Source organism: Cuculus canorus, chromosome 3 (genome assembly GCF_017976375.1).
Source record: "Cuculus canorus isolate bCucCan1 chromosome 3, bCucCan1.pri, whole genome shotgun sequence".
NCBI lineage: Eukaryota > Metazoa > Chordata > Aves > Cuculiformes > Cuculidae > Cuculus > Cuculus canorus.
Window position 1 is genome coordinate 6,851,315 of NC_071403.1, and position 14,985 is coordinate 6,866,299.

The 14,985-nt window shown below is 33.4% G+C and overlaps 1 protein-coding gene across 1 annotated transcript in view; it reads right to left on the reverse strand.

Moving 5' to 3' along the window:
- Positions 1 to 14,985, reverse strand: part of CSMD1 (CUB and Sushi multiple domains 1) — a 1,155,040-nt gene that overhangs the window by 313,154 nt on the left and 826,901 nt on the right. Inside the window, exon 11 of the mRNA XM_054063646.1 lies at positions 3,357 to 3,460. Within this exon, the coding sequence (XP_053919621.1) occupies positions 3,357 to 3,460 (104 nt within the window). The remainder of the gene's footprint in view (positions 1 to 3,356; positions 3,461 to 14,985) is intronic.

The following is a 14,985-nucleotide window of genomic DNA, read 5'->3' on the forward strand; positions in this document are numbered from 1 at the left end:
AATATTTTCTAAAAAGCTTGCTATAAATACTAAAATTTAAATGCTTTAATAAAATAAAACCCAACACAGTCCTACTCAAAATGCCAACTATGCTGTCACAGGAATGCATTAAATTTATTTAATAATTTAATAATTAAATAATTTACTCTTCATTAAAGTCTATTGTTTGTTGTACCATCTCAGTGCTACTTTCTACGTACTTTTAAAATTATTTTTCTGATTTCTTCCAAAATTTAAATTTGAAGGGGATAGTTTGTGGGTATTTTTTTTTTCTCTCTTTTTAAACATCGATTTCTTTTTCTATTAGCTGTACTGCTACAGCTTTGATGTTATGGAGATAATTGCTAATGGTTGAGAGTGTGGACTCAACAGAAAGCTTGTACTAGGACTGATCATTCATATATTGTGTTTGTTGTCAACTTTCTCAATCTTCTCACCATCAAGTACGTGAAAGGTCCTCTGCTTACTGACTTACCATTTCTAATATTCATCAGATGGACGGCTTATAAGCATCCTGGCATAACTGAGCTCACTGTAAAGTTTGATTATTAAGTTTACAATAAGGCATCCAGAATCAGGTACTAACTTGAGGGCTCTGGCAGCTGAGAGTTGGAAAACTTTGCATGAGGCTGAGGCTTGTGTGTTCAGACATGAAAATTTTCTATTTAAAGTAAAGGTTAAAATCACTTACAAATTAGGTTTGGATTTAGAACTGTATTTATTTTTGTATGCTTAGTTCAAACTGAATAGTAAAAGCTGAGAAGCTTTAGAATCAAAGGCAGAAGTGCTGGCATTTAAGCTGCCAATAGAAACTTTCTCAGCATAAGAAAGAAAATATTATTTTTAAGAGATCCTGAGAAATTATAAACTAAATCTAGCCAGAAGAAGCTGCTTCATTCTCCTGAGAAGAATAAAATCCTGCAAGTTGCTGCTCAAATCTCATTAAATACAATAGGAGTTGTTAAAACCAACTAATAGAAAATTTTGGCAAGAGAATCACTTTGACATTTAGTTATGAGCTTTCTTATGATAATGTAGTCTGCAAGTGGGCCTAGTGTTTTATGAGGAAAGTTACTTTGCATCCACGTAAGACCTTTCTCAAAAGTAAGTGAAATGGAGCACATCAGCAATACAGGTTAAATATAATGAATTTCATAATACGCGATACAGTTTGGCATTTGATAACTGCAAAAACAGTGTCACAATAGAAATCCAGATTCATTGCTAATTCTTGTGCCACTGTAGTGTCATTCCTGCGCCTTCCTGTGTTTCCATAGTATTTAAGGTATTAATAATCGACTTTCTCAAATGATCTTCAGAGTAACGGTAACATGCAAAACATTGAAACCCCAAAAGGCAGCTAAATTTAATTGCATAAACCTTGGTTTCATCAGATACAATTTACAGTAAAGATGGAAGGGCCAACACTGTGCTGTAATCCTAAGTGATAGACTATAGAGCAATAAGGATGAAACAGATGCTAAAAATGGTCAAAAATCATACTGAAGGAAGAGCTAGAAGTACTGCCTGTCCTGGGTGAGAATATTGTACCAGCGCTAGAAACGCCAATGACGGATTCTGAAGGGGATGTGTGCCACAGAGGTCTTCAAAATGTTATTAAAGTGAAAAACAATTATATTAAGTGATATGATTAAGGAAGCCTGTCTTCTTAAGATAGAAAAAAAATAGCAATTAATACGAGCAAAGACTGTTTTAGATTTATTTATTTTTTTTTTGGAATCTTTTTGGGCAGTCATGGAAAAATCAATGTGGAGCATGTAGTCACAGGCTATAACCTTTCAAATGGAAAGGTAAAGAAATTAGACAATTACTTGATGAGTCATTTTAAAAAGGCAAAATTTTATATGTGAAATTCTCATACTGTAACAAACAGAATGAAGAATTCAGGGTACCAAATTTACTGAGTTCCAAAGCTTGACTCTGAGTTTTGAAATCCCTGTAAGGCAAAATGTATCCCAATACAAAAAGTAAAAAAAAATTGCAAACTCTCTTGTTAGCTAGAAGCAATTAAATTAACATCTCCAGAAACATTGTTGCAATATTTAATTGATCTGCAAGATACAAGAAAAAATAAACGTGAATGTTGAAATCCTTACTCCCAGTTCAAGACTTATTTGTTTAAAATTCAAAGTCTCAGAACAGGATTTTTTTTCTTATTTTCTTTTTCAGGAATCAGAACATGGAATTCAATTTACCTGGTAGTAGCTATTTGCTACTGCAAAACAAGAAACACACACATCATGCAAATCCTTCAATAATTTTCCAGTCTTAGCTTTTAAGACAAAGTAAACTAGAGGTATTCTTTGTACTTTGATATCATAGTTCTGAAGGCAGCCATTAATAAATATTATAAATTCATAAACAAATCAGTGAAACGAAGATAATGTCCTCCTACTTGTCCCTCCAAAACAATTCTAACTAATTTGAAATAGATTCTGTGGGTGTTAAGCGCACTCATTATGAAATAAGTGCTGCTGCTTTCGATCTTATTTAGTCATTGCTGATTTATTAACTCTGTAATTTTGTTTTGTATTGTCTAATTAGGATTCATATACTATCTTAACCCTCTAAAAGCTAGAATTCAAACATATTGAGGCCAGAAACTCTCTTTATGAAGGAAGGAAAAAGAGCATATGCAATCAAAATATGATGTTTCAGGTAGATTATATTAATCAATCTCTGTAGGATTCTATTATTTCAATTATCCCAAACAGTATTAAAGACCTGTAACTCAAGAATAACTATCTAGTTGGAAGTTTTCTTTCAAATTTCTGTAAGTTCCAACATTTGCTGTATATGATTTAATATAATATAGTATTTTATATTACATTGCATTCACAGTACATTTTTAATATATGAAGCATGTTTAACTTTACTGTACAGTAGCCTCTGTGATTTTATGGAAGTTTTGTTCATAAATCAAATGAAGTGAAAAAATTTTGAATTTAATCAATTTTTTTTGTTTTACAGAAGCTGTATTTTCTGTTTGCTGAAATCTAAGCTTTTTTTGTTCCTTTACTTGTTTATGACTATAGTTACAGTTGTACACATAGTACTTTTTTCTTAGAAGCAGCTTTTTTTTTTGCTTTAAAGAGATCTAAGCTCAGTTCTCTCCAGGTTTTACTCTCTGCTATTAAAGCCTATAAAGATGTTAAATATCTGGAGTGATTTTTGAAATGGACAGTTTCCTTTGTCAGTACATGAATTTTAAGCTTCCAGTATGTAAATAAATTGTGTCTATTAAAATTACAAAGATAAATAGATATGTCATGACACAGAAGAAACAATATACCACAATAAACTTCCAAGGAAAGCATTTGAAGTTCTGTACTTACACATACAACACTGTTCTGGTATCACCAACTTTCCCAGCATCTCCAACAGTAAGAGTATCATAGCCTCTTTCCAGTTCAAACTCTTCAAAAGCGAGCTTTATGACCTATTAAAATTAAATATATTAAATACAGTTATTTCAAAGCATACCCACAGGTTACCTGATCTGTTCCAGTCTTAAAAGAAATTATTTGGTTACCATAAGTCAAGTCTTGTAGCACTCACTCGTGATTTCAATTAATCTTATTTGATTTGAGAATGATACATAGAAAAAGCAGAAGTAGGGAAACATGGATTTTCTAATACCAAGTCCTCGTTATAGTGTTTTTGAAGTATCATTTGCTAAAGATGCCTGTAACTGGTGATAATTCTTCTTATTATTGAGAAGTTATTATAAACAGCAGTAAAACTGGGGGTTTTACTATAGTAATTATATAAAAACTATCTAGTACAATATTGGAAGTATAAGAAGTTAAAAACTTGTCTGTTGAATTATACAATAACAAGATGGCAGGTACGAACAATCAGTTCACAAGAAGATAGAGAAGGCTCATAGACAGAAATACAGAAGTAGAAATTTCCTTACAGGAATTACTAACATTAAACTATGATTTCACTCAATGTTTAATCATTAATTGCCCAGAAAATTAAAAATTAATTGTTTGTACAGGAATTGATAATTTACTGAAAGTGTAATTTTATAAGATAAAAGTATGAAAATGGATTTTCCATCCATTTCATCCAAAGGCACTTTGAAGACAGGCACTTTTTAGAGTTCCGTACTGATGAGAAGCAGTTGCAGGTTACGCGTATGCGTACATATGCACACTGTATCTTTGTTTTATCTTGACACTGAGGTTTCTGTTTCTAAATATCTAAAGGGTGGATGTCAGGAGGATGGGGTCAGATTCTTCTCTATGGTGCCCAGTGACAAGACAAGGAGCAAAGGGTACAGACGAACACGGGAAGTTTCACCTCAACATGAGAAAAAACATCTTTACTCTGAGGTTGATGGAGCACTGGAGCAAAGCTGCCCAGAGAGGCTGTGAAGACTCCTTGTCTGGAGATACTCAAAACCCATCTGGACACTTCCCAATGCAGCCTGCTCTTGGTGAACCTGCTTTAGCAGGTTTAGATCATCTCCAGAGGTCGCTTGAAACCTCTGCCATTCTGTAATTCTGTATGTTTTAAAACAGAGTTAATATTAACATGAGAGTCATTAGAAGGGAAAAGAGTGGGAGGTTTAAAGAAAAGCCGAATGATCCTAGGATATTCCTAGCTATAAAAAGCATTATTATCACAAAGATCTGTATATTATCTGTATATTACTTTGGCATTGGGTCAGAGATTTTGTTTAGTGATCTGACACAGGTCCTTTATAGCACATTTTGCAGACCTGCCAGATTTTGAGATAAAGTATACTGCATTATCTACATTATGTTTCAGCAATGACAAGAATTTCAGGCAATATGCTGTAGATAAAATAATATGCTTTTCCATCTGCTCCTGATGTACTTTCTACTATTCCTAGATTCTACAGTGGTTAACATGCAAAATTTCATTACTAAATCAAGTCTAACAAAGGCAAAGAAAAGCAAAAAAAATGTAGAAGCATAAAAGCAGAGTTCTTTCCAGCAATAAAAATAACTATGCATATAAGACTTCTATTTTTAATGCAAATTTTATTTTATGTGTGTTTTGGGAACCTGATAGAATATTCTATGAGAAAATATGGTAATGTATTATTTAAATATGCTCCATTTGGTTAGACTCACAAGCTCTTTTACATTACAGTTTAAAAACAAAAGTGAATGTTCACCCCTTTAATAATAAAATAAGTTACAAAAATGTAATTGGATATAAACCATAAATGAAAGATTTAAAGACCCATTTAATATTATAGGAAATGTCACAAGAAAGGTTTGGTTTGGGGAAATATATTGTGCGTGAAGAAATACTAGACTGTTAAACAAAATCTTGTTATCTCCACTTCCATGCTAATTGTTATTGTATGCTAAAACATAAAATGTGCTGGAAAGGCATTCAAATGGATGAGAGTTAAGAGGTCTAACTTAAATCCCTTTAAAATGATTCATAAAATGTAAGTTTTACTATGTAAATATTAAGCAGCCAGTGTAATCCCGGCTCCTTCTACAGTCAGTGGACAGAAAAATCACATCTGGATAACAAGTCGCTTTACTCATCTTAAGGTGGACAAAACTGCCATTTAGTTATCCTTTCCATTAACTACTGGGATGACTATGGGAAAGTAATACATAGATATATTTAGATAAAAATATTTCTTCCGTTGATAAAGCTCTGAATCATCAGAAGGATTTTTAAGATTTGTTGGACGGAGAGAGGGTTGTTTGTCAGTTTATTTTTCAGAAAGAATGTAAGACAGTTTTGTATAGGCATAGATCTTCAGTCTTCATCTGTCTTCAATGGATTGAATCAATATCAGCAAGGACAATATACCTATATATACATTGCTAAATAATAGTGATCTATATACTGGGGGGGAAAAAGCAGCTCCAAAATGCTAATCCAGATCCAACACTGTTTTGCAATGGAAAAAAAACCCCATGCAATAGTAATACTAATGTGTTCATCATCATTAAATATGCTTACTCTGAACTGATTAAAATAAAGAAAAAGATGAATTTTCATTAAGAAAAATTGGAAACACAAAAATTACTTCCAAATCTATTATATTATTTCTGGATAATCAACTATACTTCTTACAGAAGAATGAACCTGTTTGCTTTCTAAAATGTATGAGACAGAATTCACTAATAAGCAATTCAGAACAATTACTTGTGATTACATAAATAGACTGTGAAAATAAAAAAGCTTAAAAATATGAGACTCCTAAGGAGGTACCAAATGGAAGCTCTGCAAGCAGATTTCCTGTTATAATTACTTTTTCGTTAGATGCATTTTCCTTTAATCTAGCCACTCCCACACTTTATATTTCGGCTTAATTGCTATAGCAAGTAATTAGAAAAGGCAGAACCAGAGTTGTGCTAACAGGAATTTCTGTATAGACATTCTTCCTGAATGGAAGTAGGGAACATGGCAAGGTGACATTTCTAAAATGTCTGGGTTTATGTGTTCTTTTCAATACTAAGATGACCTGTTTTATTAGCTCTTAAATGTTAGAAACTGAGTTATTCAATACAGTAAATACTAAAGTAAAAAGTGAGATCAGTAAATTTTGTTTTAGGATGCAAGCACAAAAGCGAACTACATGCAAAATATTTCTGAGCTTTACAAGGAGATCAAGCAAACAACTTCAAAAAGAGCAGGCGTGCTAGCAGAAATGTGTCTAAAAAAAGCCAAAAGTGAAACAATAAACAGGGCATCCCTGAAGAAGTTTCTCTTAATGATAAGAAAATTAAGTGAGAGAATTTGTTGCCTCAGGAAAACTACAGTAAAACGTATGAAGAACTGGGAAATATAATTGAAGATCTTTAATTTGAAGTTCGAAAATTGTAAATAGAAAATGCGTTCATTATAAAGGCTTTTGATGAAAGCTGTTTGCAGCTGTTACAAGTTACTCCATTTCATTGACATATTAGCTTCAAATATAATACTATTTTACTACTCCGCATCTTCTCCCTGCTGCTATGTAGAATTTGAAAGTAACCCAATCATGCAAATGTTTTTGCCTCTGTTATACAGACACCTCATGCTTAAAGGGATTTGGAAACAAAAGAAGCCATTGCTACAGGCACAAACATGGAAATACTGCTATAGTCTTTCCGATTCTTTAATATTTTAACAATTTATAGAAGAAATGAGCCAGATGCTTAAAGTAGAGCTTTAAACCAGGTTATGGATTATCTATTTCACTTAAAGACAACATAATTTAGAAGCAGTGTCGAAAGATGATACCAACGTTAGAGAATACATATGCACATCCAACATTCCTTAAAGATTTAAAAAATGTGTTTTTTCCCTAGTCCACCCCTGCCTACAATGATATGCTTTCAAGTCTTAATAGTCACTGTGACTATGCCCAAAATCCTGTTGGAAGGAAACAGATTGTTGACTAAAAATAGCTCTTATTCACAAATTCAATGGTTGATTAAATTTGAACTACAAAGATCTCATTTTCAGCAACAAAAAACATGAGGATAATCACTAGTTTTGTGTACAAGATGTAAATATAAAGGAATGCCTTTTAGAAACATGACCACAGTACCGAGATCATGGCAACAGTATGCATGAAGAAAATACATATATGGGAACATTTCGTGAAGTAAAAACAACAGTAAAGAGATTTTCTGCCAAGATTCTTTAAGAAAGTAACAGCATGCCTTTCTTCTCAGGACCAGAATATTTTTCAATAATGGAAACAATGAAAATTCATTATTAATACAGCTCTTAGCCATCTCTTTTTGCAAGAATATAAATTTGCATCTAGGATTCAGTTCAGTTAAGTGGCCAATGAAGATAATAGAGAAATTCTGAAACAAACAAAAAAAAATTCAAAGAAAATATTTAATCAAACTACAGTTTTCTTAAATAATATATTAGGAACTTTCCAACACTTCAGTTGTTCACACAAGAGAGGTGGCAAACATAGTTAACAGAACCCATAAACCTGTGCTGCTTGCTAACCACTAAATATTTGCTATATTTACTTCCCTATGTGCCAGTAACTAAAGTGGAAGCCTAAGGCCTGAATGCATCTACAACGTGATCGCTTAATTAGAACCTGAATCCAATCCACTATAACTGTTATCCTTGTTGACATAGTCTACTACAGATTGTAAAGCTGGTAACTGCCTGTAATTGTGTTGGCTGTTTTTCTTCACAATAGCTTGTATAGTGCTACGTTTTTGATTTGTGATGAAAACAGTGTTGATAACACGCTGCTGCTTTAGTCGTTGCTGAATAGTGCTTGCACAGCACCAATGCCACCTTTGTCTCTCTTTGTGCCAGTGGGTACACTGGAGATGCGCGAGAAGTTGGGAGGGAACACATATGGGACAGCTGATTTCTAATTATCAAAAAGATATCCAATACCATATGATGTTGTTCTGAGAGAATAAAGAGGAAATGGGCCATACGTGCAGCTTTCACTTTATTCGTCAAACTATCTTTATCTCAACCCACGAGTTTTCATTTTTACCCTTCCAAGTCTTTCTCCTGTCCAAGTGGAGGGAAGCGAGTGAACGAATGTGTAGAGCTGAGCTGCCTGCCAGGTTTAACCCACAACACTGGCTTATATATTGCCAAGTTTGTTCTTCCACTCTGTGTTTCCCATCACCTATAACTCCCTCTATAGGCCTTTCCATCTCTACTCACATTAAAGGAAGGTAAACGTCCAAAAAGAAATTAAGAGGTTTTGTCGTTTGCTTTGGGTATTTTTAATTTTTCTTTTCAATTACTGGCTCCCAGTTTTCTTCTTCATCTTTAGTTAATTTTACTCAGAAAATATCAACATGCTTTACAAAACGTGGCTAGTCCTCATCGCTACAATTTTAGACTGAAATAGCAAGCCAAAAAATACGTTGTGAGAGGCAGTTCAATAGCCTGAGATACAGCAGTATCCAGATTCCTAATCAATTTACCTGTTCATTAGATAACGTTACCTTCCTTGAAATGATATGAAATTGAAAGTTGTGAAATATAGCCAAATTTGTTTCTGGAGGCATTTTTTTCTTCTTGTGTATTTTTACAGCTGTTTACTCACTTTTGGGATTGCATACGATACAAAGGATGAATGACATCTACATTAATTGTAATTGTAATATAAATTTGAGAAAAAAGTCGTTGGGTTATTCCCCATTAAGTAGACATACAGTATTTTAAGTGTCTTCTAAAAAGCATTTTAAATATTCACCTACAAAATTAAATAAGTCATTTTTTGCCTTAGAAGATGGATCTGAAAGCAAAAACACTTTAGAAGTAGATTACTTGTGATTGTAACTTCAAAAGTGTATGGAACTGAATCAATATAAGAAAATAAGAAGAGGATATATCAAAATTATGACCTTTAAAACAGATAATCAAGTTGGAAAAAGAAAAGTATATTTGTTCTTATATACAAACTTTATTATGATAGTTTTATCTAATTTTTCCTCAGCGGTCGGACTGGCCCAAGCTATGCCAGTGTCTAATACAGGATTTGTAATACATAGCACCACTGTAAGGAAAAAATAAGAACATCAGTTGCACCTGAAAGCGTAAATGCCTGTGCCCATAAACAAATCACAGGTATATATAATATGAATTTTGCATCCAAATAATGAAATTTTAGTTAGGAAGTGCTGCTGAAGTTAGATATAAATCATATGCCAATTGTAGATCATCTGCTCTTTTCCAGATAGTAAAGAAGATTCAGCATAATATTAGCACATTAAAGGTAATAAACATTGTGTCTATCCACATTTTCCTCCTACCAAGGAATGCATATTTTCATCCTACCAAGAAATTTGCTTGACATTCAATGAAGATATTACATCTCAGCTATTAAAAACACATACGTAAAACTTATTCATTTAGAAAACATAAATTTGTTTTTAATATAAAATACATAATTACCAATTTTAGGATCATAGAATACTTTGAGTTGAAAGAGACCCTAAAGATCATCTAGTTTCACCCCCTCTGGGATGGGCAGGGACATCCCACTGGCTCAGGCTGCCCAAGGCCCATCCAACCTGGCCTGGAACACCTCCAGGGATGGGGCAGCCACAGCTTCCCTGGGCAACCTGGGCCAGGGCCTCACCACTCTCATAGAGAAGAATTTCCTCCTTCTGTCCAGTCTAAATCTGCCCCTCTCCAGTTTATACCCATTGCCCCTCGTCCTATCCCCACAAGCTTTTGCAAACAGTCCCTCTCCAGAGGGAAATGAGCATATTATTGAATACAGTTTTGTTTCTTCTGTAGAGGGAGACACACACACACAAAAAGATAATGATTATTTCAGATTTAACAAGCTGCCAAAATCTGTTAGTCAGATCAGAAGCTTGTTGCCAATCTAGATTTTAATGTAACCAATTAGATTTTAATCTAATTAATTTCAAATATGACATATAAGCTTTAAAAAACCACTATATAGTATTATATGTAAAAAAACCAAAACAAAAACAAAAAACCCCCCAAAACAGAACAATGGAAAAGAAAGGAAAAAAGCATGCATTCATTACTACCTCTCCTTGCCACTCATGAAAAATAATTCCAAGTGAGTTTTTATCTTTGGAGATCGTTTTCAAAAAATTTTAAACAATTTTTCTAAAATGATAAGCAGCATTCACTCGTGGAAAAGACACAGTAATGATAAAGATTAAATAAACACCTTTATATATTTGCTGTTCAAAATAAGGTCTCAAAACTGTGCTTCTACTTAGCATTTGTTAAAAACAAGTTATATAAAACTAAGAATGCATGAATCACCAGATAAGAGCTTCAATTTAAACAAGGGTTGAGAACTTTACTCGTTAAACAAGACACCCTATGCACATGAATTATTTTGGCCTCAGAAATTCAAGGATAAAGGTACGTAGTTTATTCTGTCAGAATGCTGTCTTACTTCCAACGGTCTTTAAAGAATAGGTTAATTTAATAAATTGATCCAAAGTGGCTATGTGACGTGATTGAGCACAAGAAGTAAAGGACTACATGAAGAAGTGGTTACATATCAAAGGTGCACATCCATTTATACAAACACAAATCGTTCTCTAACAGAGCCCTAGGTAGAAATCTGGAGAGTTAGATCTCCGCTCGGTTATTATCGCGTAGTTCTCCAGGCAATCCATTTCGTGTCCTTGAAGGTTACTTTCTTAACAGCACAAATCCTCAAGAGTTTTCTGACACTTTAATTCTTCTTATTTAAACTTCATGTAAAACATGAACAAAATATGAGAAAGTCAAACTTCAGAAAAGGTTGATATTAAAAAAAAAAGTATTAATTCTATAAGTGCTAAATCAAACATTATTGTATAAGATGAATTGAGGAAATCTATACATCCTTGTAATGTTGTGTCGGACAGTGGAATATCTAGGAAATAACAATAACAAAAGAACAAAGCAATGTTTATGTTTATCACCTTAAACAACAACAAAAATCATTACAGAAAGTTTATATCTTTATTATCAAGTTAAGTAGTTCTCGCTTAAATGTTATTTTTGGCTGGGCGTGTTGGCTTAAGTCTGTATTTCATGCATTTGATAGCTATGAAACTAATTTTAAAGAATTTCATTCAGTGCTAACAGTCTGTCAACAGTAGCAAAAAGGTCCACAAACACCTGTTTTCTCCGAGAAGTGGAGTACTTCAGCTTGTCATTTTCTTGTTGCGATGGCAAAATAGTTCCAAGGACACCAAGTATTTCACTTAGAAGGGTGAAAAATCTTGGCATCTCACTGTGTTGTGCAACCAGGCAATTGAAGTGAGTACTGGAAAGCCTCCAAGGGTAAAGAAAAATGCCTAAATATTTATAGAAGTAAATGTCTCTGAAAAAAATAACATATCACTGGAATTAATTTGCTAGAGATGTACAGAGTCTCAGGGTTCAACTTCTGTTTAATGCTATTCAGAATAGAAAATGGAAAGGTCTGAGCCATACTGAGCCAAGTTAGAAACTCTGCTAAGGCAAGAATGTTACTCTGCTAATGGAAGATCATCTTTATGGAAATGAACTTTTAGATGAAAAGCAAACAGTATTTCAAGATATAGTATATTCTTCTTTGGGCTGAATTCAGATGTCCACACTGAGAAATGTTCTGACATTTAAGATGCTTTTGCATCCTGCCTGACTTCTAACTGCCTCTCCAGAAGGGTATTCAGAAGGATTTTCCACTGTTATACCCGCCAGCCTTGCATGGACATCCTGAATACCTGAGCATCTCATACGGTAATAAACACCTGAGGATCACAAAAAGAATTTTATCTCTTGTGTCCTGAGGTGTTTGATGTCATAAGAAGGACTCTGCTTCATATAGAAAACCTCTTAATTAAAATGTTAAGGCATATAAACTGCTTATGTATATTTATATGTAATACAAATGAATTAACTATGGCTGAATATATATTCCTGTAGCAAAGGAGTACAGGGACATTGTTTTGTCATAGCACCAAAGTTTCATATAACTCTGGACAGTTTTTAGATGTTTTATACCACAAAGAATTTTACATATCTTGAGGTTAACTTCATTTTCAATAAGAACATGCAAATAAGTTTGTCTCGTATTTAAATTATGAATAAGAAAAATATGAATATGAAATTTTGGCATTTATATTTCCAGTTTAACTTAAACTAACTTTGAAAGTTGCATATTCCCCCAAGCTTTTCTTCCTACTGTGTTTTAAAAACATACAATTGCATGGCTTGTTGGCTCAAACATACTTTTTGAAATAAGAAAAACATTCTTTCCTAAATAATTCCCTGTATTACTCTACTAAAATAAAATTCAAAGCTGAAAATCTGGCCCTCTTGAAGTAAACAGAACGCATAAGGATTTTCATGTTGAGATATCACTTAATCTAATACTTCTATCTAATAAAAGGAAATTGTTTAAATGCCCACTTCACAAACAAATTAGCTTTCAGAAGTTTATGGCATACCTCTTTGTGTTTCATCTCACAAAATTACATTTTTTTTTTCAGTAAATACCGTGATAGTATAAATACAACACAATGCAAGTAACCTTGTATTAAACTAGGTTGTATATTTTAAGCCAGAAAATAAATGAAAGTTCAAACTGAAAAAAAGAGAAACTACCTTGCTGTTTTGGAGAACTTTGAACTACCTACTGTCTAAGAAGAAGTAAGAATGTTAGCATGCAAAGCTTAACTTTGTAATTTACTGGCCACAAAAAAAAAAAACAGTCAAGGAGCTATGAAACGCATCCAGGGGGAAGGACCTACATTTGAGCAATTTATGAAGCATTGTAACCCGCAATAGGGACCGTGCTCTGGAGCAAGGGGAAAAATGTGAGGAAGGAGTAACAGAGAGGAGGTTTTAATGAACTGACTGCAGCCTACATTCCCCACTCCCCTGCACCGCTTGGTGGGATAGGATGTAGAACAGTCAGGCTTGAGAAAATGTTCTTATTTCTATCACCAACTGCCCTATTTGTAATTGGCAATAAGTTACTCTTCCCCAAACTGAGTCTATTTAGCCTGTGCGAGTAGCTGAGGAGCACTGTCCCTATGCATATCTTACCTATGAGCTTTTTCATCTTATTTTCTCCCCCTATCCTGATGGGGAGGAAGAGTGAAAGAGCAGCTTGGTGGGCACCTAGTAGCCAGCCAAGGTCAACCCATGACAACCATATAGAAGAATTGTCTTAACATTATGAGTTGAAACATTAACATTACTTTTAACAAAATTACTTATTAAGGTATTTGCATTTAAAGTATGTTAAACATTAATATTCTCCGAGTGATCACAGTCAGAGAAAACAAACTCTCCCCAAAGCAATAAGAATAATGACAGTGATGACAGCATATACATTTTGAGCTTTGTTCAGTAATGCTTATTATCATAGTTTAAATTTCCAAAAATAAAAAGCACAACACAATAACTAATTACATATTGAATCTGACTTGCAATAAAGTCTAAATATGTCAGCTTTAAAATCTGATCTCTCTTACCTGAAGGCACTTTCTTAAGTCCTATACTTATTGTGAAATTGTCTCTCATATCTCAGTAATAACTAATATATTTATTTTCATCCTGTGCCATTCTGAGCAATGAAATTTATCCATGTTAAGAGAAAATGGTAAATACGATTGACCTTAAGGATTACAGGCTTGATTTTTATATCATCTACTTTGATTTTACATCTTTGGATCTGTAAGCACTTGAGTAGAGCTATTTGCGACCTGTATTGGAAAAAAATGACACCAGAATCAGTGAAGATAATCTCTGGTCAATAGTCTCAAAACCATATAGCAATCTACTCAAATACACGGGTAATGGTGCCTTGTAAGAACACATTGGGGCACAAGCTATTATTTGAATCTAATTCAAATCATCTATGGGTAAACAGAACACTTTCTGTCAGTTCGCTTAGGAATCATCTGTAATGAATATACAATGAGGACATTCTGTAAAGACTCCATTAAAATGTAAAGAGAATAGTAGAAAAGAGTAGCTGCAGTTTTGCCTCTGCAGTATTATGTGACTTACTTCTAAATCATAGTGTATAACGTATAAATAATTTACTGCAGAAAAACTATTTTAATTTCATTTATTAGCAAAACATGCTGTCAATAAAACAACGTAAAAAAAGGGAAGAATGTATTTACACCTATATTTCAAATACTTTCCACTAGTTTTAAATAAGCTAGCTTGCTTCCAAGATGTGTGCTCAACGGCTTTCTTGTTGAAATTCTTATTCATCTTGCAACAGAGATATTGGCTAGAAACTTAGATATAGATTAAAACATTCTTCATACAATTTGGTCCAGTGACCAAACAAAGTAGATTTTAAGACATGAGAACAGTGCAAATTTGACTTGCATTTCAATGAAATCTGAACAAAAACCTTAGGTGGACTTACAGGTTTACCTTTGCCTTTTCAGCTAATTATAAAATAATGTTCTTGTCTTTATTCAGTTTCTTCTTTTGTTTATGTATTACTACATATGAGCCTTAAAAGGAAAGTGTAAT